Source organism: Lepus europaeus, chromosome 5, assembly GCF_033115175.1.
Source record: "Lepus europaeus isolate LE1 chromosome 5, mLepTim1.pri, whole genome shotgun sequence".
Lineage (NCBI taxonomy): Eukaryota > Metazoa > Chordata > Mammalia > Lagomorpha > Leporidae > Lepus > Lepus europaeus.
Genome location: NC_084831.1, coordinates 87,132,377 through 87,159,542, shown reverse-complemented (window position 1 = coordinate 87,159,542; position 27,166 = coordinate 87,132,377). Strand labels below are relative to the sequence as shown.

The 27,166-nt window shown below is 44.0% G+C and overlaps 1 protein-coding gene across 2 annotated transcripts in view; it reads right to left on the bottom strand.

Moving 5' to 3' along the window:
- Nucleotides 1-8,585, bottom strand: part of FNBP1L (formin binding protein 1 like) — a 125,242-nt gene extending 116,657 nt beyond the window's left edge. For both annotated transcript variants that reach the window (XM_062191749.1, XM_062191750.1), the window contains exon 1: nucleotides 8,381-8,585. In XM_062191749.1, the coding sequence (XP_062047733.1) occupies nucleotides 8,381-8,404 (24 nt within the window). In that variant the 5' untranslated portion in view covers nucleotides 8,405-8,585. The remainder of the gene's footprint in view (nucleotides 1-8,380) is intronic.
- Between the last annotated feature and the right edge of the window lie 18,581 nt (nucleotides 8,586-27,166).

Here is a 27,166-nt window from a genome sequence, read left to right as displayed (position 1 = left end):
CACTGTACTAGTGCTGCTCCCCATGAGACTCACAGGAGAAATTTCCCTTAATAAAATCTTTCAGAAAATGCTTTATTTGAAAAGCAGAGTGAGAGACAGAGGGAGTATTTATTAGAAAGGCAAAGTAAAAGAGAACGAGCAAGAGATAGAGATCTTCCATCTGCTGGTTCACTCCCCAAATGGCCTCACTGGCTAGGGCTAGGCCAGGCCAAAGCCAGGAACTTAGAACTCCATCCAGAACTCCCATGTGGGTGGAAAGTGCCCAAACACTTAGGCCTTCTTCTGCTACTTTCCCAGCAACTCAGCACAAAGTGGATCAGAAGCAGGGCAGCCAGGCCTTAAACCAGCACTCTTGATACAGGAGGCCATTGTCACGGGCGACAGCTTAACCCACTGTGCTCCAATGCCAGCCTCCAATTTTTTTTTTTTTTTTTTAGCATAAAGAAACTATCTTTCCTTTGACTATTTACATTCCCCACTTTACATCAGACCCTAGAAAACTTACACTCACATGTCTAATTTACTGTTAACAAGCATAAAAGATTTTTTTTTTCTCCATTTGGTTTACAAATTTCATTCTTGGTATCATTTTAGATTTCTGATCTTCATGTATTCCCATCTTTTGTTTCTGTCATCTTTAAGTTATTTAAAAGAAAAGTGCTAAGTAACTATGAAGTAATTTTTTTTTTTTTTTTTGACAGGCAGAGTGGATAGTGAGAGAGAGAGACAGAGAGAAAGGTCTTCCTTTTTGCCGTTGGTTCACTCTCCAATGGCCGCTGCAGCCAGCGCATCGCGCTGATCTGAAGCCAGGAGCCTAGTGCTTCTCCTGGTCTCCCATGCGGGTGTAGGGTCCAAGCACTTGGGCCATCCTCCACTGCCTTCCCGGGCCATAGCAGAGAGCTGGCCTGGAAGAGGGGCAACCGGGACAGAATCCGGCACCCTGACCGGGACTAGAAGCCAGGGTGCCAGCGCCGCAAGGCGGAGGATTAGCCTGTTAAGCCACGGCGCTGGCCGAACTATGAAGTAATTTTGAGTCATTTTAAATTATTCTGGTCAAAAATCTTTTATGAAAGAATTGAATTTGGGGAGAAGAGAAGCTTACAATTTACAATAGCAATGTGCCAGTTACTCCACTGGATGTTCTTTTATTTTACTTTCAGCCCAACTCTGTAAGGTTAAGTGGTGACTTAAACACGAAACTAAGAAAGGCTAACTTTTGTCATGCAAACCTAAGCAACTTAAATTTGTATGATCCAAAATCTCCTTTTACACCAAGAGGCAGCCATGTAAGATCCCATCTCCTCTAAAATGTCTCCTCTGGAGGCCGGTGCTGTGCCATAGCAGGTAAAGCTACTGCCTGCAGTACCGGCATCTCACATGGATGTTGGTTAGAGTCCCGGCTGCTCCACTTCTGATCCAGATTTCTGCTATGGCCTGGGAAAGCAGTGGAAGATGGCCCAAGTCCTTGGGTCCCTGCACCTGCGTGGGAGACCCAGAAGAAGCTCCTGGCTCCAGCTGTCGCAGCCATCTGGGGAGTGAACCAGTGGACAGAAGACCGCTCTGTCTCTTTCTATGACTCTGCCTTTCAAATAAATAAATAAATAAATAAATAAATAAATCTTTAAAAAAAAAAAAGTAACACTAACTAAAGATGATAGTTCCATAAGAAAGACAGTATATCCAGAATGTGCAGTCTGCAGGGAAGAGGTTGACAGGAACTGGTCAAGAAAGGGCATTCTAGGGGCCGGCGCCAGGTGCACTAGGTTAATCCTCCACCTGTGGTGCCAGCATCCCATATGGGCGCCAGGTTTTAGTCCCGGTTGCAACTAATCCAGTCCAGCTCTCTGCTGTGGCCCGGGAGGGCAGTGGAGGGAGGTGCAGGGACCCAAGCACCTGGACCACCCTCCAGCTGTTGTGGCCATTTGGGGAGTGAACCAACGGAGGGAGGACCTTTCTCTCTGTCTGTAACTCTACCTGTCAAATAAATAAAACCTTAAAAAAAAAAAAAAAAGGGCATTCTAGACAGCAATATCAACGTAGATCAGTATTGTGGAATTAGGAAAGCAGCAAAAGTTGAGTAGCCCTAATGAAAAATCCAAAATTCAAAATGCTCGAAAAATTTGAGCATTAACCCAATACCACAAGTAGAAAGTTCCACATCTGATCTCATATGATAGGTCATAGTCAAAATGCAGATACCCTAAAATTAGCGTTTAAAACTACCCTTCAGGATATGTGTATGAGGCACATATGAAGCATACATAAATTAAGAGTCCCCTCCCCAAGATATCTCATTATGTATAAGCAAATATACAAAAATGGGGAAAAAATCTGAACTCCAAAACACTTCTGGTCCTAAGCATCTTGAGTAAGGGATAGTCAACATGTATCACTTCAAAAATAAAAACTAAGCTTTGTCAGGGAAGGGCTAATATTAGAAGCCTTCATAATATCACCATACACAATATAGTGCTTTCTATATAACACAATATTGCTTAAAAAAAAAAAAGAATTTGTGAATTTCCGTGAGTACCTAGATTCCCGGCTCACTCCTGACTCCAGCTTTCTACTAAGGCAGATCTCTGGGAGGTAGTGGTGATGGCTCAAGTAAACTGTGTGTGGTCCACCCCACCACCCTTATGGGAGACCTAAATTGTATTCCTGGCTTTAGTCCTGGCCCAGTCCTACCATGTGGGCATATGGGGAGTAAACCAGTGGAGAAGACCCTAATTTTTGAAAACTTTTTAAACTGAATTCCTACAGCATTTTCATAGCCTTTGAAAAAAAGTGATACAGTCCCATTAAGTTTTGCCAATCTCCTCTAGACAAGTATGCTCTTAAAAATGTGAAATAAAATCAAAGTCAACACTACAACTAAGATATAACCAATTCACTACAGTAAGACTTAATTCCTTTGTTCCAGTTTTATCTATCAATGCAGCCTAAGATTTTACAAACTAAGTTAGCAGTCACTTCACCAAGCTATCGGTCAAGTACACTGAAAAGAACAACTTTTAAGTCATTTCCTCCCCAATCTGTAAAAACATTTAGCCCAAGTACTAAACATTTTAACTTCATCATATTGTTGTCAGCTTGTTTAGATCTTCCTGGAGTGTCATCTACAACTGCCTAATCTACCACCATTCACAAAGGCCTGCAGAAACTTCCTCTAAGATACACTTACTGATCAGTAATCAATACTCTGAGAAATGCAATGACTACTGATTCAATTGGGCAAAACAAGCAAGATCATGTGCAGACACTATTTCAGTGAAAACAAAGATTAATCCAGCCCCTACATTCAAGGGGTAACAACAGAGCATACTTTTAAGTGTTAAATAAAGTGCAATGAGGGTGTTACATAAAGAATCTACCTATTCTATCTTCCAACTCACATTTTTCTATTTCTTCTAAAAAGATAGCACAAACTCTATCAAATGCATTTAGCTAATAATATGATGAAAATAACAATCGCTTTCAAATTACACATTCTTTTTTAAAAGATTTACTTAGGGGCCAGCGTTGTGACATAGTAGGCTAAGTCTCTGCCTGTGGCAGATATACCATCTGAGTGCCAGTTCGTGTCCCTGGCTGCTCCTTTTCTGATCCAGCTCTCTGCTATGGCCTGGGAAAGCAGAAGATGACCCAAGAGCCTGAGCCCCTGCACCCGTTTGGGAAACCCAGAAGAGGCTCCTGGCTCCAGATCAGCCCAGCTCTGGCCGTTGCTGCCATTTGAGGAATGAACCAGCAGATGGAAGACCTGTCTCTCCCTCTCTCTGCCTGTAATTCTACCTCTCAAATGAATAAAACATTTTTTTAAAAAAATATCTATTTGAAAGGCAGAGTTAAAGAGAGAGGACAGAGATCTTCCATCTACTGGTTCACTCCCCAAATGGCCACATCAGCTGGAGTTGGGGCAGTCGGCAGCCAGGAGCCAGTAACCTCTTTCAGGTCTCCCACATGGGTGCAGGGGTCCAACCACTTGAGCTATCCTCCACTGCCTTCCCAGGCACATTAGTTGGGAGCGGGACTGAAGTAGAACAGCTGGGACTCAAATCAGAGCCCAAATGGGCAGTGTTTTATTCACTGTGCCAAATCACCTTCCCCCAAATTACACACACTTCAAACTATAAGACCAGGAAATCAAGACATTAAAAAGGTTTATATGACCTTATATATTAAATCAGATATTTCAATCTACCTTCTGACTCCCAAACTAGTCATTTTATTTCCCTTGGGCAGCAAATTATTTTAATAATTTCTTTGAAAGAGAAGCAGAGATAGGAGAGACAGAGAGAGAGCCCTTCCATCTGTTGGTTCATTCCCCAAATGCCCAGGCCAAAGGAAGGAGCTTGAACTGCATCTGGGACTCCCACATGGGTGGCAGAGACTCAAAAGGTTGGGCCATTATGCACTGCCTTCCCAGGCATATTCGCAGGAAGTTGGATTGGAAGTAGAAGAGACAGGACCGGAACTGGCACTCTTATACGGGACGCAGGTTGGCCCACTAGGCCACAACACTCAACCCACGTTAGCATATTCTGTACTAAATAACATAAACATGATGTACCTCACCGTATCTTTTTCCATATCTACATATACATACCTACACACAGATTTTTCTTCTTCTGTTCAACTTTAATTGGCTCCTCAGAAACCTACAAAGTTATCTCCTATTAAGTAAAACTTATTAACACAGGACTTCTTCAATTTCTAATTCCCTTATTTGTAAAAGAGCTAATAATTACAAAACCTGAGCTGTATGAAATTATTAGTTCAGATCTGACCCTCTTTCTGACCCAACTATTCTATCTTAGTAAGGAAATCAACCCAATAATCCATGCCCAAGATATTATCATATAATTTACCTAGCACCTTGAAAAACTACACAGTCATCTCTTTGATCTGACCCAGGACACAGACCGTATATATTCATTCATTACAGACTTAAACACTCATTTGGAATACTAGAAATCCCTTAAAGCACTGCTCAAATTCATCACCAGTTAATTCACAACCCCTTATAAATGCTCAAAGTCTGACCAGACCCACTTAACCTATTACTTTTTTCTTATAGAAAACTTATTTAATAAATATAAATTTCAAAAGTAAAACTTTTGGATTATAGTGGTTCTTCCCCCCTTAACCACCCTCCCACCTGCAAGCCATCCCATCTCCTACTCCCTCTCCAATCCCATTCTTCATTAAGATTCATTTTTAAATATCTTTATATACAGAAGATCAACTCTATACTAAGTAAAGATTTCAACAATTTACAGACACACAAACTATAAAGTACTGTTTGAAGACTAGTTTTACCGTTAATTCTCATAGTACAACACATTAAGGACAAAGATCCTACATGGGGAGCAAGTGCACAGTGACTCCTGTTGCTAACAATTGACACTCTTATTTATAATGTCAGTAATCACCTGAGGCACTTGTCATGAGATGCCAAGGCTATGGAAGCCTCTTGAGTTCACCAACTCCAACCTTATTTAGACAAGGCCATAATCAAAGTGGAAGTTCTCTCCTCCCTTCAGAGAAAGGTACCTCCTTCTTTGATGGCCCCTTCTTTCCACGGAGATCTCACTCAGAGATCTTTCATTAGGTCATTTTTTACCACAGTGTCTTGGCTTTCCATGCCTGAGATGCACTTTTTAGCCAGATCCAAATGCCTTAAGGGCTGATTCTGAGGCCAGAGTGCTGTTCAGGGCATCTGTCATTCTATGAGTCTGCTGTGTATCCCACTTCCCATTTTGGCTCATTCTCTCTTTTTTAATTCTATCAAATTATTAGCAGACACAGATCTTATTTATGTGATCCCTTTGACACTTAATCCTATCTTTATGATCAGTTATGAACTTAAACTGATCACTTTAACTAGTAAGATTAGCCTATCACTTGATAGTCATACCCATGGACACTCGGTATTAAAGTAGTTCAATTGAGTTTTTTTATTCTCAAATTAAACAAGACTTAAGAATCATTTTAAAAAGCAATAAAAACTCCAATGATTACTAACAACAGACTTAAATTTGAGTGCACAACTGTATACCATCCTTCTTTGCAACAACATATTCTCAATAATTAGGCTCTCGGACTGTAATGTGATCCTAGACATGAAATAATATGAGAATTGGTTCCTACATTCAAAATTTTAAGAGAATTTACCCAATACCAAATTCTTCAATGGCAACAGACAGTATAGGTGCTCGTATTAAATTACAATCCACTGGAAGCATAACATCCTATTCAAAACAGAGAACAGTAAAAACAGGAAGTCTAATCAGATTTCTCTAAGGTTTATTGTACTCCCAACAATAGTCCTCTATGCCAAGTACTACTTATCTAAGGTTGAGACATGGAGTTGATATTAGCTGAGTCTATGTAATGTAGTCTCTAACATATAGTTCCCTCGAGTTTCCAAACCACTAGGGATTTTAAAGTACAGATACATAAATTTGGAAAGAAAAGCTAAAAATAATTTTTCAGGATTTCCAAAAGATATAAAACAAATCTTAATTAGAGCAGAAATTCCCATCACTTCTGAGTTAACCTTTTCAAACTGCTGAGAAATTATCTAAATGCTCTAAGTAAATAAATTACAGGAGACACCCATGGACTACAATAGTTTCTTAATCCTTAAACTGTAAAGAAAAAATGCTTTCAAAGCTGCATTTTAGTCTTCACTATTATTGTTTTTCCTTAACACTTTATCTATAGTGTGTCACAAAGTGAATTTATGGGGAAAAAAAGCTAAATGAAAAGTTAAATCTAAATAACAATCCTCCATTATTTTCCTATGTGTACCTTTAAAAAGTGTTCTGTTCACACTTTAGCTTCCTGGAAGTGTGGATAATTTAAGTATGTAGTGGTAAGAATATTTTCAAACTATAAAGAAACATAAAATAAAGCTATGCCACTTTCTTTCATGGATGACACACTATAATCAATGATTATACAAAGCGAAAGGGAAATGATCAATATTGCTTGAGAACCCAGTCAATGTAAAAGTTAAAGTTACATAACCCATTTACTCTACAATCCTCCCCAACATACGAACAATTAATGTTATCTACAAAACAGAGAGGCTCTCCAGGTATCGTGCTGTGCTTACAAACCGACAAGCACTTGTCCAGAATCCTGCAGCAGGCTGATCTGGCCGCTAAGGAGGTGTCTCACAGGAGGAACTCTTTCAGCTCTAAATTCCACAGGCTGCGAGTGAGGTGAAAAATACGAAATCATTCTGCCCTTCAATCGATCGACCTGCTCTCACTCCCACCCGAACAATGCACAGACTCGCACAAGTGCAAGCTATCTCTCCCCTTTCTCTGCAGTGATTTCACGAGCTCCTCGCAAACAAAAGGCACGGAAAATATGCACAGGTGGGATAAAAAGGGGAGTGGTTGAGGCCAGGCCGCCCCTGGGACAGCGCCCCCACGCCGCCGGCTTCCCCCGCCGCACCTGAGAAATCACTGCCCGCCGCACCTCCACCCTGCTTGGCGGCGGCCGGTCCTCCGACCTATCACGCCCCACCCGCACCTTGGCCAGACCACGGGCATTGTCTGGAGCCTCCAGCGCTCAAGACAGGCACGGCGGAAAGAGAAAAGGAAAGGGGCGAAATAAAGAACGAATGGGGAATAAAGCAATCGGAGAGCCGAGCGGCTCCTTTAGGCAATATTAGCTTCCTTTTGGCAAAATCAGTTGACACCCGATTTCATTCAGGTCCCCGGCCCGCCAGCCGAGTGCCCCCTAAGCTCGGCCCGTCCCGAGCACGGGGGCAGGGAGGGGAATGGGCGTGTAGGTTGGGCCTGGCTGGCCGGAGGCCGGGCTCCGAACAAAGCCGCCCAGCTCCCCTCACCTGGGGCTGGGGCGGCGCCTCCCGGCTCGGCGACGCCTCAGCCCTGCGGACGCTGGCCGCGGCGGGGGTCGCCGCAGGCCCCTTCCCCACTCGCGAACAGCGCCCCTTCGGGACAATGGGCCCCCTCCCCCGCCTCCAGGCGGGGAGATACAAAGGCAGAGAAACGCGGCCCGGCGCGGAGCCAGGCGCCCGGAAAGTGAAGGCGGAGGAGGGAAAAGGGAAGGCGAGGATCGCGGCAGACGCCGAGCCCGCGGGCCGCCCCGCCGACAGTCCGGGGCGCTGCCTCAGAGCCTCCCGGCAGCGGCGGCGGCGGGCGCGCGAACTGCCGCCTCTCGGCCCCCCGGCGAGCAGGGGCGCGAGCTCTGCACACAAAGACCAGCGTGCACCCTCACCCTCCGCCGGCGCCCGGGCGCGGACGGCCCAAGGCGCCCCGGCCGCCGACGGTCAGCGGCGCCCGCCCAGCCCGCGCCTCCCGGGAGCCACGGTCGTCGCGGGGCGCGCCTCTCCCCGACTCACCCACAGCTCCGTGCCCCAGCTCATGGCGGAACCTGAGGCGGCTCGGGCCGTCCGGCTGCCCCCGCTGTCCGTGCGTCTGTCCGACCTCCCGCTCGCTGCCTGGCGGGCTCGCGGCTCTGCCTCGAAAGCTGCCGCCACCGCCGGGCTCCCCAGTGAGTGAGAAAGACGCGACTGGAGCAGCCGCCGCCGCGTCCCCGCCTCCCGGAGTCGGGGGGAGGGGGGGGGCCGGGGCCGAGGGGAGGCGGGGACGCGGTGCACTGTGGGATCGGGGCGGACCCGCGCGCCGGGGCCCGCGGCCGGAGGGGTCCGCGCGCGAACGTGTCTGCCGTCAGCCCCCGTCACGCGTGGGGTCTCCGGCCGCCTGCTCCTCGGGACTCGGACAGTCCCTTCCGTCGCCGCCGCTCGGATCCCTGTCTCCGAGATGGAAAGGGAGAAAAGGAAAAGACGCCCACTGCCCCCGTTAACTCACCTCAGCTGAGCCCCAGTGGATGAGGCAACTCCAGTCTACACCTTTCCTGCCTCTGGTCTCAACTCCACAGAAGCCTTGGAATTAGAGAATTGTGTGTGTGTGTGTTGTAAAATAACTGTAATTACAAACAAGTGGTTAAGAGGATCTCTCAGTTCGAGCCTGATTTGCCACCTCACGTTTCTTGGGAATCACCACAATGTGTAGAGGCTGAATGTCAAATTCCATCGCGACCTACCTGATACTGTTTTTAATTTAAAATAGGTTTTTTTTTTTTTACTTTATTAAGTTTTGTCAAGAAATCATAAGAAAGAAAATGTCCAGTAATGGTTTGGCAATGTGGAATGTTGCCATGACCCGAAATGGAAGATGCAGACTAACGTGAGCCCAGCTGTCACCCGCGGGGGACCAGGAGCTTGTCCGATGCCCGGGAGTGGGCTCCTCGTGGAAGGGGGTCGGGTGGCAGCCAGACGACCCTTCCGAGCGTCCCGGGTCTGCCACTTCAGAAAATGGGAGCCTTGGAGGGAAAACGGCAGAGTTCCTTCTCTGCCTCACTCCGTCGACAAGTGGGCTGGTGCTGGGTGGACGTGAAGCACAGTATGTCTAGCAACTCCCCAACAGATGCTTTGGTAGTCATTGCTTCTCTCCTAAAACACTCACACACTTTGCAATCCAGTCAACTAATAGAGCGCTCCTCAGGGCGTGCTGACTGCTGAGCTCCAGGCTCCGGGTCTGCATTTCCGACTCCTCGCTTGCCCGGCCTGCACAGGGGCCCCAATCCCCTGCCCATTTATGCGGGCCCTTGCCTAGCCGCTGCCCCTGGGGGTGGAGCCAAACAGCAGGCGCTCTCCAGACACACCTGGCACCACGCTGGCTAAATTCTTTGCCGTCGTTCTCTGAGGCCAGCTTGAGCGTACACTCTTCTTCAACTGGGTTATGGCCAATTTTTAAATGTTTATTGGTGCCATACAGTGAAAGTCTGGGAAGCCTCAACTGAACATCTGATATTTTTCTATACAGACACTATTTCATATAGAATTTCTTCCAGGTTATTTACATCACCTAGCACTACTGACTCCCCCTCTCCTCTCTCTCCTCTCCTCTCCTTTTCTCTCTACTTCTCCTCATCTCTCAGTGGCTCACTAGACTATGAATGTTTAGCAAACACAAGTAACATTAATTAGTAATGGAAACTATATTTACTAACGGAAGGTCTCATTACTTAGAATCACTCCAGTACTAAAAATGTGTTATCTAAAGTATTATGATAAAAATTAAGACATAGGAGCATAATTGAAATGTGCTTTCCCTGGCCGGCGCCGCGGCTCACTAGGCTAATCCTCCGCTTTGCGGCGCCAGCACACCAGGTTCTAGTCCCGGTCGGGGCACCAACCGGGCACCGATCCTGTCCCGGTTGCCAGGGAGTGCAGTGGAGGATGGCCCAAGTGCTTGGGCCCTGCACCCCATGGGAGACCAGGAGAAGCACCTGGCTCCTGCCATCGGTTCAGCAGCGGTGCGCTGGCTGCAGCGCGCCTACCGCGGCGGCCATTGGATGGTGAACCAATGGCAAAAGGAAGACCTTTCTCTCTGTCTCTCTCTCACTGTCCACTCTGCCTGTCAAAAAAAAAAAAAAGAAAGAAAGAAAGAAATATGCTTTCCCTTTAAAAATTAAAATAGAAGGAGTCTTCCAGAAGTTCATGGAAAAATGCATATTATGAAAAACTTCAGGGATTCCAAAAATTTTTGCACCAAAATAAAGTTATCTTTTAATTCTATTTTCCACAAACTTTTTGAAGTACCCTCATATATATTATCAGCATAGCAGTTTATAAGGCTGCTTGTGATTTTTTTCACATAATGAGAATCATTTGAAGAGTAAATTTTTTGTATCATTTTTTCTTTGTGGACGCATGACAAGGCATTTTGTCAGAAGTTCAAACACATAATTTTTATCTCTTAAAAGAGGTAAAACAACTCATAATCTTGAGAGAAATCTATTATTAGTTTATTCCAGATGCTTCTACCATATCAAAATTTGAATCAATAAATGATACAAAATCTATCAAAACAAGTATATCTTTTTGCTACTTTGCCTATTCAAGCAATTAATTACATAAAACAGTTTTATTTCATGTGACATTTTATAAGGTAATCAACACTAAAAAATTGAATAAATAATATTACTCTACTTTCTCCACATACAAGTGTTTTTACATTGGAGCCACACATTCTACTGAGTAAATGTGAAAGGCCTTGAATTGCACAGGCTCTTTAGCAACTTAAACAATTACTACACCTATCTTTTTATTAATGATAAAAAAAAACCTTTATTAAATATATTTTCTCTTCAGGCATATGGTTGAATTCTCGTCTATAATAAGCCATTGAAATATTACATTTTCTTTTGCATATTTTATCATGTATTAATTCATTCAAATCCCTCTTATAATTTTTTTATATCTAAAGCATTTAGCTAATGTCCTTTCCAATTTCAAATTTTCCCTGCATGAATTCCTTTATTAAGGAAGAATCTGAAGCTCAACTGGTCCAGATACATCAAAATCCAACCATAAATCAATCTCTTCTCTTTAAATATTGGCAAAAGGTTATTCCATACACAAAATTAGTAATGTCTTAAGCTCTTTTAGGAAAGTGGTTCCAAACAAAAAAACAAAGCTTTAGATCAACATAATACCTGGAATATAGGGAGTTTTCTTAGCACATATGTAGCAGTGTCCCACCCATGAAAGGTTAACAATCATAGAACTTCTAATACCTAAACAATCTCTAGCATAAATAGAAACTCCTTTCTTGTCATTTAAAAACCTTGATTTGGTCTTAAAATTAAAGCTATAGAGGCAGTGTCCACAATTGAAATTAATATCTAAGTAGCTAAATCTGAGCAATCAAGCTAAAATGTTAGATAGAATATCAAAAGCCATGTTCTTAGTGCCTCTGTGTTAATGTTTCAAATGAAGCACCACACCAGAAACGAGATCATAGTAGCATACTGATTCCATGCCAACCAACCAAAGAATGGCACTGGCTAGTTAACAGTCACCACTACTTTCTGTTCTGCCAGTTTTCCTAACCAAGAACTGGAAGAAATCCAAAACTTCAAGGGCATAGTGCAAGGTGACTCACTGAAGAAAAAGAAAGAGTGCAAGAGAGGAAAAGGGAGAGCAGGAGGAAAGAGGCAGACAGACTACCTATTGCGTTATGACTTTTAGCATCCTACTGTCCATTACTGAATTCAGTGAAAGTGTTTTATGCAATTGCTGTAATAAAACTTGGCAAAAGAAGAAACTTCTATATAAATCAAATGCAACAGATCTGCTTAAAGTAACTCGTTTCTACTTTTGTATGATTGTTGATTATTTCCTACTTCATTGTGATAGTAACTGTGCAACCTAAAAAACATTTAAGTGCTTATTTAGATTAAATGCTCTTCAGAGTAGGAGACCAGATAGAACAAAAGTTACAGATTCCTGTGTTTAATTGTACTTCCCTAACCCACTCAAAATTTCCAATAATTAAATTCTTAAAGCATTACTATTTTTTTTTCTTGTTGAGCTTTTTGGAAGTTTTTGGGCCTGTATGTGTATCAATTAACAAGGAGAATACATAGTTCTTTATTTTCTTTTTATGAAATACAATCAGGTACATCATGTGAATTCAAAGAAATAAAATAAGCTTATACAGGCTCACAGGAACAAATTGTTCAAATTTTCAGGAATTTTTGCAAATAAGTTGTTAAAAATGTTATCTTGGGAGCAGGCATTTGGCCTAGCAATTAAGACACTTGTTGGAACACCTGTATCCCATATCAGAGTGCCTGTGTTCAGCTTCTGGCTCTGTTGCTGATTCCAGCTTCCTGCTAATGAGTGCCCTGGGGATCAGCAGCTGATGTCTCAAGTTTTGGGGTCCCTGGCAACCACATGGGAGACCTGGATTATGTTCCTGGCTCCCAGCTTCTGCCTGGCCCAACCCTGGCCACCGTGGGCATTTGGAGAGTGAACCAGTGGATAGGCGCTTGCTCTGGCTCTAATAAAAAATCTTTTGTTTTTTAAATGGAGAATTTGTTTCAAAATCTTTCAGAGACTTTTTTTTTTAAATTGTGTCTGACAGGTGAATAAAAGATGAAATCATTCTGAATGGGCTGGTGCCATGGCTCACTTGGTTAATCCTCTGCCTGTGGTGCCAGCATCCCATATGGGAGCCAGGTTCTAGTCCCAGTTGCTCCTCTTCCAGTCCAGCTCTCTGCTGTGGCCCGGGAGGGCAGTGGAGGATGGCCCAAGTGCTTGGCCCCCCTGCACCCACGTGGGAGACCAGGAAGAAGCACCTGGCTTGGTATTGGCGTAGCTCCAGCTGTAGTGGCCATTTGAGGAGTGAACCAGTGGAAGGAAGACCTTTCTCTATCTCTCACTGTCTACAACTCTACCTGTCAAATATTAAAAAAAAAAAAAATTTAAAAAGAGGGAGGAACTTCTAACACTCTTTATGTACACAGAATACATCTGGAAGGACACACAAGATACTTGAAGATGAGTGAGAAGTCCTACTTTTCACTATTACCTTTTTATAACATTTATTTTTATTATAATGTCCATGATTTATCTATTTAAAGAGTTTAAAATCACAAATAAACCAGCAGTACCCAGGCCTCATTCTAGGCCTGCTGGGTGAGAATTTCTGGATTTCCAATAGTTGGGTCTTCATGTTTTTATTTATGCATTTTTTTTAAACTCCACAGTATATACTTTATTTATTTATTTATTTATTGACAGGCAGAGTTAGACAGTGAGAGAGAGAGAAACAGAGAGAAAGGTCTTCCTTCCACTGGTTCACCCCCCAAAATGGCTGCCACGGCCAGCGCACTGTGCCAATCTGAAGCCAGGAGTCAGGTGCTTCCTCCTGGTCTCCCATGCGGGTGCAGGGCCCAAGCACTTGGGCCATCCTCCACTGCCCTCCCGGGCCACAGCAGAGAGCTGACTGGAAGAGGAGCAACCGGGACAGAACTGGCACCCCAACCGGGACTAGAAGCCGGGGTGCCAGCGCCGCAGGCAGAGGATTAGCCTAGTGAGCCACGGCGCCAGCCATATACTTTATTTTTAATTGAGAGGAAAAGAAAGAGAGGGAGAAAGAGGTTTCATCTACTGGTTCACTCCGCAGAAGCCTACCAAGAGCCAGGACAGGACAGGGGCAAAGCTGAGAGCTAGGAACTCAGTCCAGGTCTCTTACACATGTGGCAGAAACCCAGTTAGTGAAGCCATCATTGCTGCAACCAGAGTCTGTGTTAACAGGAGGGTGGAATTAGGAGCCAGGGCAGGTGCCAAACCCAGGTACTCCAATGTGGGATAGAGTGTCTTAACCCCACGCTGAGTGCCTGCCCTTCCACTGTATATTTTAATTATACAATAAAATCACATGCTTGCTCTGTGGCATTTTCAAAAAGTAACGATCACGAATACAGCCACCCCACCCTCACAGACTCACCTTCCCCTGTATCTTACAGGAATGCTATGGAAGGTGAATGAGTCACTTCCAGTGGGGCTGGAGAGGTTCTGCTTAGAAGTCATAAGGAGTGAGTCAAGCCCCTGCACACTCAGGAAGATGAGACAGGAAACTGCTCAGTGTTTAAGTTGAAGACTCGGGAACGAGGACTAATTAATGTTTTTGGCCACCAGATTATGACCAAGGGGTAATTGAGCATTTACTTATCCTTCTATTAAGTACCTGCCTTTTCGGCACTTCTAGTGGGTGAGGCAAGATATAACAAGGAACTGCCACTCATCATAGGAATTTGCCCCATCTGCTTCGTGGAGACACCCTCACCTGTTCAAAGTTTACCTTATGCTACCCATTACTTACCCAACAAGTGTCAGTGCTCAAGGAAGGTCTACGACACTTCAGGACTGAGCTTGCAAAGAGGAGGCGTGCACTCCACACATCATTCTGGAGCCACCCTGGATCAGTGGTGTCTCTCCTTTTTACCCACACTTCTCTCCAGTTGAGCAAAATTGGCAGGAAAGAATGTCTTTGATTTGTTCGGTTTTTTTCTTTCCATCTACTTGAGAGGCAGAGAGAGGAGTATTCCATCTGCCGGCTTACTCCCCAGTTGCTTGCCACACCAGGGCCAGGCCAAAGCCAGGTCTGGAACTCCATCTGGATCTCCCACGTGTGTGGCAGGGGCCCATGTAGTTGAGCTGTCATCTGCTTCCCTCCAGGGTGTGCCTTAGCAGGAAGCTGGATGAGAAGCAGAGCAACCAGGACTTGAAGCATTACTCTCAATGGAATGCGGTGCAAGCAGCAGCTTAACCCACTGAGACACCATTACTTCCAGGGAGAGAATTTCTTCACAGGCAAACATACAATATGAGAAGCAATACATTTTTATTCTTTTTTTTTTTTTTTAGTGTGCTGTACCTGATCTGTTGTGTCCAGAGGAAAGCAATGGCACAAATTACATGAGCACAGCACAATTTATGCGATATATTTGATTCTATCCACACAGCCAACTCTATACTACTTTGAGCCTGTATCTTAGAAAATGGTGTCTGTAGCTGGTGCCATGGCTCACTAGGCTAATCCTCTGCCTGCGGCGCCAGCACCCTGGGTTCTAGTCCCAGTTGGGGTGCCGGATTCTGTCCCGGTTGCTCCTCTTCCAGTCCAGCTCTCTGCTGTGGCCCAGGAAGGCAGTGGAGGATGGCCCAAGTGCTTGGGCCCCTGCACCTGCATAGGAGACCAGGAGAGGCACCTGGCTCCTGGCTTCGGATCAGCACAGCGCACCAGCCGTAGCAGCCATTTGAGGGGTGAACCAATGGAAAAGGAAGACCTTTCTCTCTCTCTCTCTCTCTCTCTCTCACTGTCTAACTCTGCCTGTCAAAAATAAATAAATAAATGAAAATGAGTCTGCTTCTCTTCTACTGACAGTAGTCAGAGGGTCCTCAAGACATTTTTTCATCTCCAAATTGCATAATTCAAGTAATTATGGGTATTTCATTTGTTCTTTGGCAGACGGTGATAATCCTACACACTCTGCTGGTTAGAAGGACCCCGGATGACCACACAGTTCCTTGTCTGCTTGAATTCTTTCAGGCCTCTGTGCACGTGTTCCCCTCCATCCAGCTGGGTCTTACCATTCCCGAGAACCCGCTTCACATGTGAGCGCTCCAACAAGTGTTCCATGAATCTCCCGTTCTCTCTCCTTTTTGCTCCTGACCTTGTACTTGGTGCTCTACTTTATGTTCCTATTGATCCTGATACCATTGCTATAGAAGCATACAACAGTACAGATGGCCTTTATGTTTGTCTGCCTTCTTTGAGGACTGGACTATTCCTGGTATAAGTATTCAAATAAATTTTATTAGTTGAGAACATTTCATTAATAAATTAAGATTCATTTTCTATATATCCTTGAGGTTGACTATAGATGTAGGTAAGTCATACCTCTGGGATTTATTTTCAGATTCCTTTATGTCAAATACTTATTATCGGGGCTGGCGTCGTGGCATGGAGGGTAAGGCTGCTGCCTGTGGTGCCGGCATCCCAAATGGGCACCAGTTCCAGTCCTGGCTGCTCCAGCTTTCTGCTATGGCTTGGGAAACTAGTGGAAGATGGCCCAAGTCCTTGGGCTCCTGTACGCACATGGAAGACCCAGAAGAAGCTCCTAGCTTCGGATCAGTGCAGCTCCAGTTGTTGCAGCCATCCGGAAAGTGAACCAACGGATGGAAGACCTCTCTCTCTCTCTCTCTCTCTCTCTGCCTCTGCCTCTGCCTCTCTGTAACTCTACCTTTCAGATAAATAAATATCTTTTAAAAAATACCTATTATCAGGACAGACATTTGGCCTAGCAGTTGGGACACCTGCAGCCCATATCAGAGTGCCTCCAAGTCCCAGGTCCACTTCCAATTCTAGATTTCTGCTAATGTAAACCACACTGGGAGGTAAGAGGTGATGGCTCAAATAATTGGGTCCCTCCCACCCTTGCAGGAGACTTGAATTGGATTTCCAACTTCTGATTTCACCCTGGCTTAGCCTCAGCTGTTGTGGGCATTTGGGTAGTGAACCAGCAAATAGGAGCTTTCTCTCTCTGCCTCTCCATCTAAAATAATTTTTTAAAATATCTATTAGCAACTGGCACTGTGGCACAGTCGATTAAAGCCCTAGCCAGCAGCGCCGGCATCCCATATGGGTGCCAGTTCGTGTCCCGACTGCTCCACTTCTGATCCAGCTCCCCACTAATGTGCCTGGGAAAGCACTGAAGGATGGTCCAAGTCCTTGGGCCCCTCACCCACGTGGGAGACCTGGAAGAAGCTCTTGGCTCCTGGCTTCGAATAGGCTCAGCTGTTGCAGCTAATTGGGGAGTGAACCAGCGGATGGAAGACCTCTCTCTCTCTCTCTCTGTGTGTGTGTGTGTGTGTAACTCTGATTGTCAAATAAATTAAAAAATATATATTTTTAAAAAGATTATTTATGGGGGCCGGCACTGTGGTGCAGTGGGTTAACGCCCTGGCCTGAAGTGCCGGCATCCCATATGGGTGCCGGTTCTAGTCCCAGCTGCTCCACTTCCAATCCAGCTCTCTGCTATGACCTGGGAAAGCAGTAGAAGATGGCCCAAGTCCTTGGGCCCCTGTACTTGCTTGGGACAACCGGAAGAAGCTCCTAGCTCCTGGCTTTGGATTGGCACAGCCTCGGCCGTTGCGGCCAACTGGGGAGTGAACCAGCGCCAGAACACCTCTCTCTCTCTCTGCCTCTCCTCTCTCTGTGTAACTCTGACTTTCAAATAAATAAATCTTTAAAAGATTATTCATGAAATAATATTCTTAATTGTACTTTTTTGCAAGATAGGAAAATAATGGGCAAGGGCTAGTATTTTTTGTTTGTAAAATGCAGATATTTTCATAGATTTTTAAAATGAATGAACACCCTCAAACTTGATTTTTTTTAATTGCATATAAAAATGGGATCAATTGGGGCTGGCCTTGTAGACAGCAGATTAAGCCACTGCTTGGGATGCCTTCATCCCATATTAGAGTGCCAGTTCCAGTCCTGGCTGCTCCACTTCCAGTCCAGCTCCCTGCTAATGTGCCTGAGAAAGAAGGGGCAGATGGCCCAAGTACTTGAGAGTTCTGGGCTCCTGGCTTTGGCCTGGACCAGCCCTGGTCATTGTGGCCATTTAGGGAGTAAACTAAAGGATGGAAGACCTCTCTCTCTGTCTCCCTCTCTCTCACACTGTGCCTTTCCAAATAAATAAATGTTTAAAAAATGGGATCAGGGAGCCGGCACCGTGGCTCACTTGGTTAATCCTCCATCTGCAGCGCCGGCATCCCATATGGGCGCCGGTTCTAGTCCCGGTTGCTCCTCTTCCAGTCCAGCTTTCTGCTGTGGCCCGGGAGGGCAGTAGAGGATGGCCCAAGTGCTTGGGCCCTTGCACCCACGTGAGAGACCAGGAAGAAGCACCTGGCTCCTGGCTTCAGATTGGCGCAGCGCCAGCCGTAGAGGCCATTGGGGGAGTGAACCTACGGAAGGAAGACCTTTCTCTCTGTCTCTCTCTCTCTCTGTGTCTGTAACTCTGTCAAATAAAAAAGAAAAAGAAAAGAAAAAATGGGATCAGTTAATTATTATTTTAAATTTTGTTTTGAAATCCAGGTTGAAGCAATTTTCTTTTAATGTTTATTTGTTTTAAAGGCAGAGCAAGGTGAAAGTGAGAGTGAGAGTGAAAGAGAGAGAGAGAGAGAGATCTTCCAAACTCTGGTTCACTCTAGAAGTGTCTGCAACAGCCAGGGCGCCATCCAGATCCACATGAATGGCAAGGACTCAAGTATTTGAGCCATTATCTGCTGCCTTCCCATGATGCATTTTCAGAAAGCTGGATTGAAAGCAGAGGAACTGGGATTTGAACCCACACTCTATAATGTGATGCAGGCATTCCCAGCAGCAGCTGAACCTGCTTTTACCACAACACCTACCCTGAAGAAACTCTTGTTGTTGTTGTTTAGACTTTATTTATTTATTTGAGAAGCAGAGTTACAGACAGAGAGAGGGAGAGACAGAAAGAAAAGTCTGGTGATCCGCTGGTTCACTCCCCAAATGGCAGCAACAGCCAGAGCTGAGTTATCCGAAGCCAGGAGCCAGGAGCCAGGAGCCAGGAGCCTCTTCTGGGTCTCCCACGTGGGTACAGGGACCCAAGCACTTGGGCCACACAAACCAGACTACAAATATTCAATTTTTAAATAGCAGGGGCCAGGATTCATGGGGTGCTTATTTTCATCCTTTATTGTTGCAAAAAGATAAGAAAATAAATGCTCAATTTTGTGTTATTGTTGTTTCTTCTCAAACGGGATTTTCAAAGGTTTGGTTCAGGTTGGTAACAAGGCAGATCAATACAATCTTTGAGGGTGATTGGTTGATCCTAAGGTGTCTACAGAATCATCTCTAAGCTTCCATAATCTGCTTCACTTCAAGCAAATTATTTGTTTATTCTCAATTTAAATTCCCCCAAGAAAGGAGTTTTAAACTCTCCAGAAAATATAACACATTTTGGTTAATAAGACTATCCTACCCTGTAACTACATGAGTTCAGGTTGCATCAAAACCATGCAACTGTCTAAATATTAATGGATTTTAATGGGACTTTAACAGCATTTATTTTCAGAAAACAGGATCATCACCAAAGGATGAATTTTTGCTAAATATAGGTATACTCTGTTTTACACAAACCAGATACAGTTTTAAAAAATTTGAAAATAAGATATTCATATTGGCACTGCAGAGTGGGAAGTTATAGTCTCTTTAACAAAAAGTACCAGATCACATGGATATCCTTACGAAGAGAAGTGAATCTTGACTTCCTACGTCATGTGATCAAAAAATTTGATTCTAAGCATATTTTAAATCAAACTGTGAAAATAGGTTTTATAATTAATCCAGTAAAGTTTCTAAAATATACCATATGAGAAAATCTTCATTATCTTGGTGTAATCAAGAATTTTAAAAACAAGATCCAAAAAGCACTAACAATCATAAAGAAAAAATTGATAAAAAATTAAAATTTGTCAAAAGTTTTTTTAAGAGAATGAAAATACAAGTCCAGAATTTGTTAGCAATAAGAGATTGTGTTAGCAATAAGTAACTCCACAAAGGACTTATATGTAGAATAAGAACTTCTACAAAACAGTTAGATAGAACACATAATGGAAAATTGGCAAAATGCATGAATCACAATGCACTTGCACAAGAAAATATTCGAGTAGTCAACAAACGTTTTGTTGGTTTTGTTTCTTTCTTTCTTTCTTTTTTCATTTTAATTGAAAGGCAAAAAGAGAGAAAGAGGTCTTCCATCCACTGGTTCATTCCCCTATTGCTAGCAGCAGCCAGGACTAAGCTAGGCCAAAGCCAGTAGCCCAGGACTCAGTCTCGGTCTCCCACAAGGGTAACAGGGACGGAAGTATCTCCCAGGGTTCACGTTAGTGGAGAGTATTTTATTACCATTATTATTACTATTTAAGAAACAGAGAGACAAAGAGAGACAGACTGAGGGAGAGTGGGAGAGTTCCCATCCACAATTTCACTCCCCAAGTGCCTGCAATGGCCAGGGCAGGATCAGGCCAAAGCTGAGAGGTGGGAACTCAATGGCGGTCTCCAAGATGGGTGACAGGGGCTCAGCTACTTAAACCATTGTCAGTGCCTCCCAAGGTCTGAGTTAGCTGGAAGATGGAATTGGGAGTAGAGCCGAAACTCAAAGCCAAGCACTCCAATATGGGCACCAGCATCCCCCCCAACCAGTGTGGGTAAAGACTGAGAGGAGGAACATAAGGTAATATTCCTTCATTTGATGTGGGTGATGCATACACAGGTGATTTTACTTTGTAATGATACTTTAAACTGGTGGTTCTCTGTGTACTTTATAGGATACATGATATATTTAAGTTTCTTAGGAAGAATACATAGGGAGGGTCTTCAATAATTTTATGGCAGAGCAAGTTAGGCTGAAGTTGGTGACATCTCCATCCCATGTCAGAGTGCCTGTTAGAGTCCTGCCCCCTCTTCCTACTGACGCTCCTCGGAGACAGCAGGATGATGCCTCAAGCACGTGGGTCCCTGCCACCCAGGTGTGAGACCTGGATAGAGTTCCAGGCTCCTGGCTTCAGCCTGGCCCAGCCCTGGCTGTTGTGTTTGGGTAATAAACCAGTAGATGAAGGACCTGTCTCCCTCGCTCTCACTCTGCCTTTCAAGTAGTTGAAAATAAACAAACTTTTTTTTTAAAGTTCATGGAAAATGCATCCTCTGAAAAAACTATGAATGAATTTGAAAAAGAAGTTTTACCAAAATAAACTTTAATTCCATTTTTTCCACATACCTTTTAAAGGACCTTCATATATATTTAAGAAAACATTTGGGGTGTTTATTTACCTTGTAAAAATAATTCTGGTTCCCAAAAGGAATGTTATATCTTTCGCAATATCTTTCTATTCTCACGGAACTTTTCAGAAATATAACCATTGATAACAGGAGTTACACCTATGCAAATCATTATTCAATATAAAGTAGACGAGGTTAGTCATTGCATTAGTTTTGACTGCCATCTAATGGTAAGAATGCTGTATTACACAGAAGCCAACGCAGCCTGCTGCTGCAGTAAGCAAAAGGACATTGGCTTTGGCTACACATTGTGGGATGGCTTTTCAGTAGAATTTATCATATGCACATGTATAAAATTAGGACATGATGTACATATTATGATATCCATTTAGGATTGTTCAATCTGAAATAAAACAGAATTTTCCATTTCCTCATGTGAAAAGTTCATGACCCTATTGTAATTTTTATTCTTTTTCTTGACCATACTTTCCAGTCCTTTGAGAGTGCAGCCCACATAGTAAGCAAATATCAGGCAGCAAGGTCATATATAGTTCAATGAACGTCAGAGTTCCAAAAGACAAATACAGTTAATACATGTTTCTCAATTCCTTCACTACTAGCAGTGCTCAATACAAACCACAGTGTGCCAGCTTACAGTATTCTACTTGGACCCACACATTTCAACGGGATTTTTGAAAGCACAGGCCTACACGATATACTACTAATTTGACTAAGAAGTTAAATACATTAGATGACTCTACAACTAAAAGAAAAATAGAGAATTTTTAGATGAGAATAAGCACTTTTGAGCTTCCTGTATTAACTATATTCTTTTTTCAAAGGTTTATTTATTTATTTGAAAGTCAAAGTTACACACAGAGAGAAGGAAAGGCAGAGAGAGAGAGAAAGGTCTTCCATCCGCTGGTTCACTCCCCAGATCCCACAATGGCCAGAGAAGTGCCAATCTGAAACCAGAAGCCAGGATCTTCTTCCGGGTCTCCCCTGTGGGTGCCAGAGCCCAAGGACTTGGGCCATCTTCCACAGCTTTCCCAGGCCACGTCAGAGAGCTGGATCAGAAGTAAAGCAGCTGGGACTTGAACCAGTGTCCACATGGGATGCCAGCACTGCAGGTGGCGGTTTTACCCTCTACATCACAGCGCCCGCCCCTAACTAGATGTTTTTAAAGCAAAGAGGAGTTTCCCTAGCTAGCCCTTTGAAAGAACCTTTAAATCAACTAGCAACATTTTTTGGTAGATTTCAGCAACTTCTATGGAAATCTGAGAAACGGGAAGAAAGTAGGAAAAGAGAAAACTTTATTTATATTTCTACTAGAACTCTGCCCCTACCAATTCCAGCTTGCTTACCAAGTAACCAAGATGAGCATAGTTTCATCTTCCAGCAAATTGTCACAATCCCTTATATTATATTTCAGAGTCAATTAATTGTTTACTTGTTTTACAGTTTAATTGAAGTGTAAGTGACATAAGTGACTGCTCATCTTTAAGGGGATATATGTACATACTGATGAAATCATAACCATAATCAATATAATGAACAGGAGCTGGTCCTGTGGCATAGTGGGCTAAGCCTCTGCCTGCAGCACCGGCATCCTATATATGCACCGGCATCCCATATAGGTGCCAGTTCTAGTCTCAGCTGCTCCACTTCCGATCCAGCTCTCTTCTGTGGCCTGGGAAAGCAGTGGAGGATGGCCTAAGTGCTTGGGCCCCTGCACCTGTGTGGGAGATCAGGAGGAAACTCCTGGCTCCTGGTTTCGGCGGAGCTCCAGCCGTTGCAGCCATTTGGGGAGTTAACCAGCAGATGGAAGACCTTTCTCTCTCTCTCTCTCTCTCTCTCTCTCTCTCTCTCTCTCTCTGCCTCTGCCTCTCTGTAACTCTGCCTTTCAAATAAACAAATCTTTTAAAAAAGACAACGAACATATCCACCACTTCTGAAAGGGCCCTCATGACCCTTTGTCATTCAGCCTTACCTTTCTCGTCCCATTCTGTCCCTAGCAATTGCCGATTCGCTTTAGATAATCATGGATATTTATGTTTTCTAGAGCTTTTTAATAGAAGGAATCAAAATGTATGTTCTCTTTATTGTCTGCCTCCTTTTACCCTGTGTGATTATTAGGAATTCACCCCCATTGCCGCTGTATTATTTAATTCATTTCTAGTATTGAGTATTGTCCTATTGTGAGAAAACAATTTGTTTCTCTAATCACTTACTCATGCACACTTGAGTTTTTGTTTTACAAACAAGTTATTTTTACATATTACAAATAAAGCTATCATGAACATTTTGTGTAAAAATAATTTTGTGTGTATATGCTTTCATCTTCTTTTTTTTTTCTTTTGATGAATACCTAAAAGTATTTGCCAGGCTGGACAGTGACCTACCAAACATATTCAAGTACAAATCCCCAGAACCTGTGACTATGTTACCTCGTATAGCAAAACGTGCTTGCAGATACGAGAAGGGAGATGATCCTGGTTTTCCATGGGCCTTAGTAAGAGGGAGACACTGGAGTTGGAGTCAGACAGCGGGTGAAGTGACAACAGAGCAGAAAGAGGGACTGGAAGACGTGACACTCTGGGATCATGGACTAAAGAGTATGGGCAGCCCCTAGAAACTGGTAGGCAAGGAAACCGATTCTCCCCTGGGGCCTCCAGCAGGAACCAACCCTGCGAACATCTTAACTGTAGCTCAGTGAGATTGACTTTGTTCTTGTGTTTCCAGAAATGTAAGATAATAAACAGTGTTCTTTTAAACCGCTGAATTCATGGTGATGCTTTTGTAGCAGCCATAAATTTGTACTTTCCTAATGAGTAATGATTCTGAGCATCTTGTCATGCCCTTATTTGCTGTCCGCATTTCTTTGATGAAGTATCTGCTTAAATCTTTTACCTGTTTTTAAAATTTGGGCTTTTTGTTTTTTATTAGTTAATATATTAGTTCTTTATATAGTTTAGATACACCAGATACCAGTTATTTAAGGAATATCTTTTCTAAATATTTTCCCCAGTCCATTCCAATATCTTTATATTGGGTGGTTTTTTTAAAGATTTATTTATTTATTTGAGAGGTAGATTCACAGAGGGAGGGAAAAGACAGAGAGAAAATTCTTCCATCTGCTGGTTCGCTCTCCAAATGGCCGCAAAGAACAGGGCTAGGCAGATTCGAAGCCAGGAACCAGGAGCTTCTCCCAAGTCTCCCACACAGGTGCAGGGACCCAAACACTTGGGCCATCTTTCACTGCTTTCTCAGGCCACAGCAGAGAGCTGGATCGGAAATGGAGTAGGCAGGACTAGAACTGATGTCCATATGGAATGCTGGCACTGCAGGCAGAAGCTTTACCTGGTATACTACAGTGCCAGCCCCAGCAATATCTTTTTGAAAAACACAAGTTTTTAGCCTTCATGAAGTCCAATTTGTTAACTACAGTTGGAAGTTTCTGAAATGGCATTTGTGATCTCTTGTGATCCTCTCCCCTTGAGTGAGAGCTGGATGTAGTGATTTGTCTCTAATGAATAGCTTCTATCAAAAGAGACAGACTGTCCCTTCCAAGATTATACTACTGTGACTCTTGCTTGTAAAGTCTCTCTGACTCCTCTTTCATCCTTCCTCTGACGAAGTGAGCTGTCCTGTTGAGAGGCTTACAGAGCAAAACCAAGGTTGGTCTCTGGGCACAGTCAGCAAGAAAGCCCTTTTAACAACCCCTGAGACCTCAAGCCAATTGACAGCCATGTGAGTGAACTTGAAAATGGTTCCTTGGGAGCGGGTAAAGCTGTCACCTGCAGTGCTGGCACCCCATATGGGCACCAATTCAAATCTCAGTTGCTCCACTTCTGATCCAGCTCTCTGCTGTGGCCTGGGAAAGCAGTAAAAGATGGCCCAAGTCCTTGGCCCCTGCACCCAAGTGGAAGACCCTAAAGAAGCTCCAGGCTCCTGGCTTCAGATCGGCCCAAATCTGGTTGTTGCAGCCATTTGGAGAATGAACCAGCAGGTGGAAAACCTCTCTCTCTCTCTGCTTCTGCCTCTATGTAACTCTGTCTTTCAAAATAAATAATAATTCTTTTTTTTTTTTTAAGGAAAGTGGTTCCTGAATCAGTCTTCAGATGAGAACAGTGTCCCAGTCACAACATAGTTGTAGCAGTTGAGAGACCTTGAAGCAGGGGACTTAGCTAAGATATAACAGGATTCCCGACCTACAAGGTAATAATTGGCTTAAGCCACAAAGATTCTAGGGAATTTGATGCACATCAGTAGATAATTAACAGAGTAGTTTTTTTTTTTTTCATGCTGCTTGTGTTATCTTTAAGAATTATTTTTCAAACCTGAAGTTGAAAGAGGGATGGGGGTACTGGTACTGTGGCATAGTGGGTTGGGTCTCCATCTGTGGCAATGGCATCCCAGGTGGGCACTGGTTCGAGTCCCAGCAGCTCCATTTCCGATTCCACTCCCTGTTAATGGACTGAGAAGGCAGCAGAGGTCAGCCCAAGTGCTTGGGCCTCTGCCCCGACATGGGAGACTGGGAAGAAGCTCCTGGCTCCTGGCTTTGGTTCAGCCCAGCTCCACCCATTTTGGCCATTTGGAGGGAGGATGACAGAGAGAGAATATGGAAAAACTAAGTTGATTGATTCTCAAATTTTACAGTCCCAGTCGGGGCACCGGATTCTGTCCCGGTTGCCCCTCTTCCAGGCCAGCTCTCTGCTGTGGCCCAGGAGGGCAGTGGAGGATGGCCCATGTGCTTGAGCCCTGCACCCCATGGGAGACCAGGAGGAAGCACCTAGCTCCTGGCTTCGGATCAGCGCAGCGTGCTGGCCTTAGCAGCCATTTGGGGGGTGAACCAATGGAAGGAAGACCTTTCTCCCTGTCTCTGTCTCTCGCTCTCTCTCTCACTAACTCTGCCTGTCAAAAAAAAAAAAAAAAAAAAGGCAGAGTTACAGAGAGGGATAGGCAGAGGCAAGGAGAGAAATCTTCCATCTGCTCGTTCACTCCCCAGATGGCTGCAAAGGCTGGAGCTGGGCTAGTCCGAAGCCAAGAGCTTCTTCTGGGACTCCTACATGGGTGGCAGGGGCCCAAACACTTGGGCCACCTTCTACTGCTTTTCCCAGGCCATTAGCAGGAAGCTGGATCAGAAGTGGAGCAGCCAGGACTGGAATTCGCTATGCCAAACACCAGCCCCTCTCTTCATCATTTTTAAGCTTCTTTTAGATTGAATAATTTTTATTATTCCTTTTTACCCTCAGTTGTTGGAGATATTAGCTATAACTCCATGTTTTGTATATTAGTGGTTGCTTTAGGGTTTCTTTTATACATGTTTTAAATTTTATTTTTTTAAGATTTATTTATTTATTTGCAAGTCAGAGTTACACAAAGAGAGAGAGAGGTCTTCCATCTGATGGTTCACTCCCCAATTGGCCACAATGTCCTGAGCTGTGCCAATCCAAAGCCAGGAGCTTCTTCCAGGTCTCCCACAAGGGTGCAGGGACCCCAGCATTTGGATCATCTTCCACTGCTTTTCCAGGCCATAGCAGAGAGCTGGATCGAAAGTGGAGCAGCCAGGTCTCGAACTGGCACCCATATGGGATGCCAGCGCTTCAGCCAGGGCATTAACCCTGTGCCACAGCTCCAGCTCCTAAATTTTATTTTTAAATACTTTTATTGCATTTTATTGAAAGAGAGAGAGACAAACAGATGGAGAGAGAGCTGCCATCCACTGGTTCACTCCCCAGATGTCGCAACAACCAAGACAGGCTAGGTCAAAACCAGGAGCCTAGAATTCAGTCTGGGTCACCTACACAGGTCACAGGAAGCCAACACAATGGTGTAACTATAGTTATAATGAGCTGTAACATTTTATTAATAAAGAGGTGTTCAACATCTCTAATCATAAACAATAAGGAAAGGGAAGTGTTTCCCTGATTTAATCAGTGTACATTGTATACATT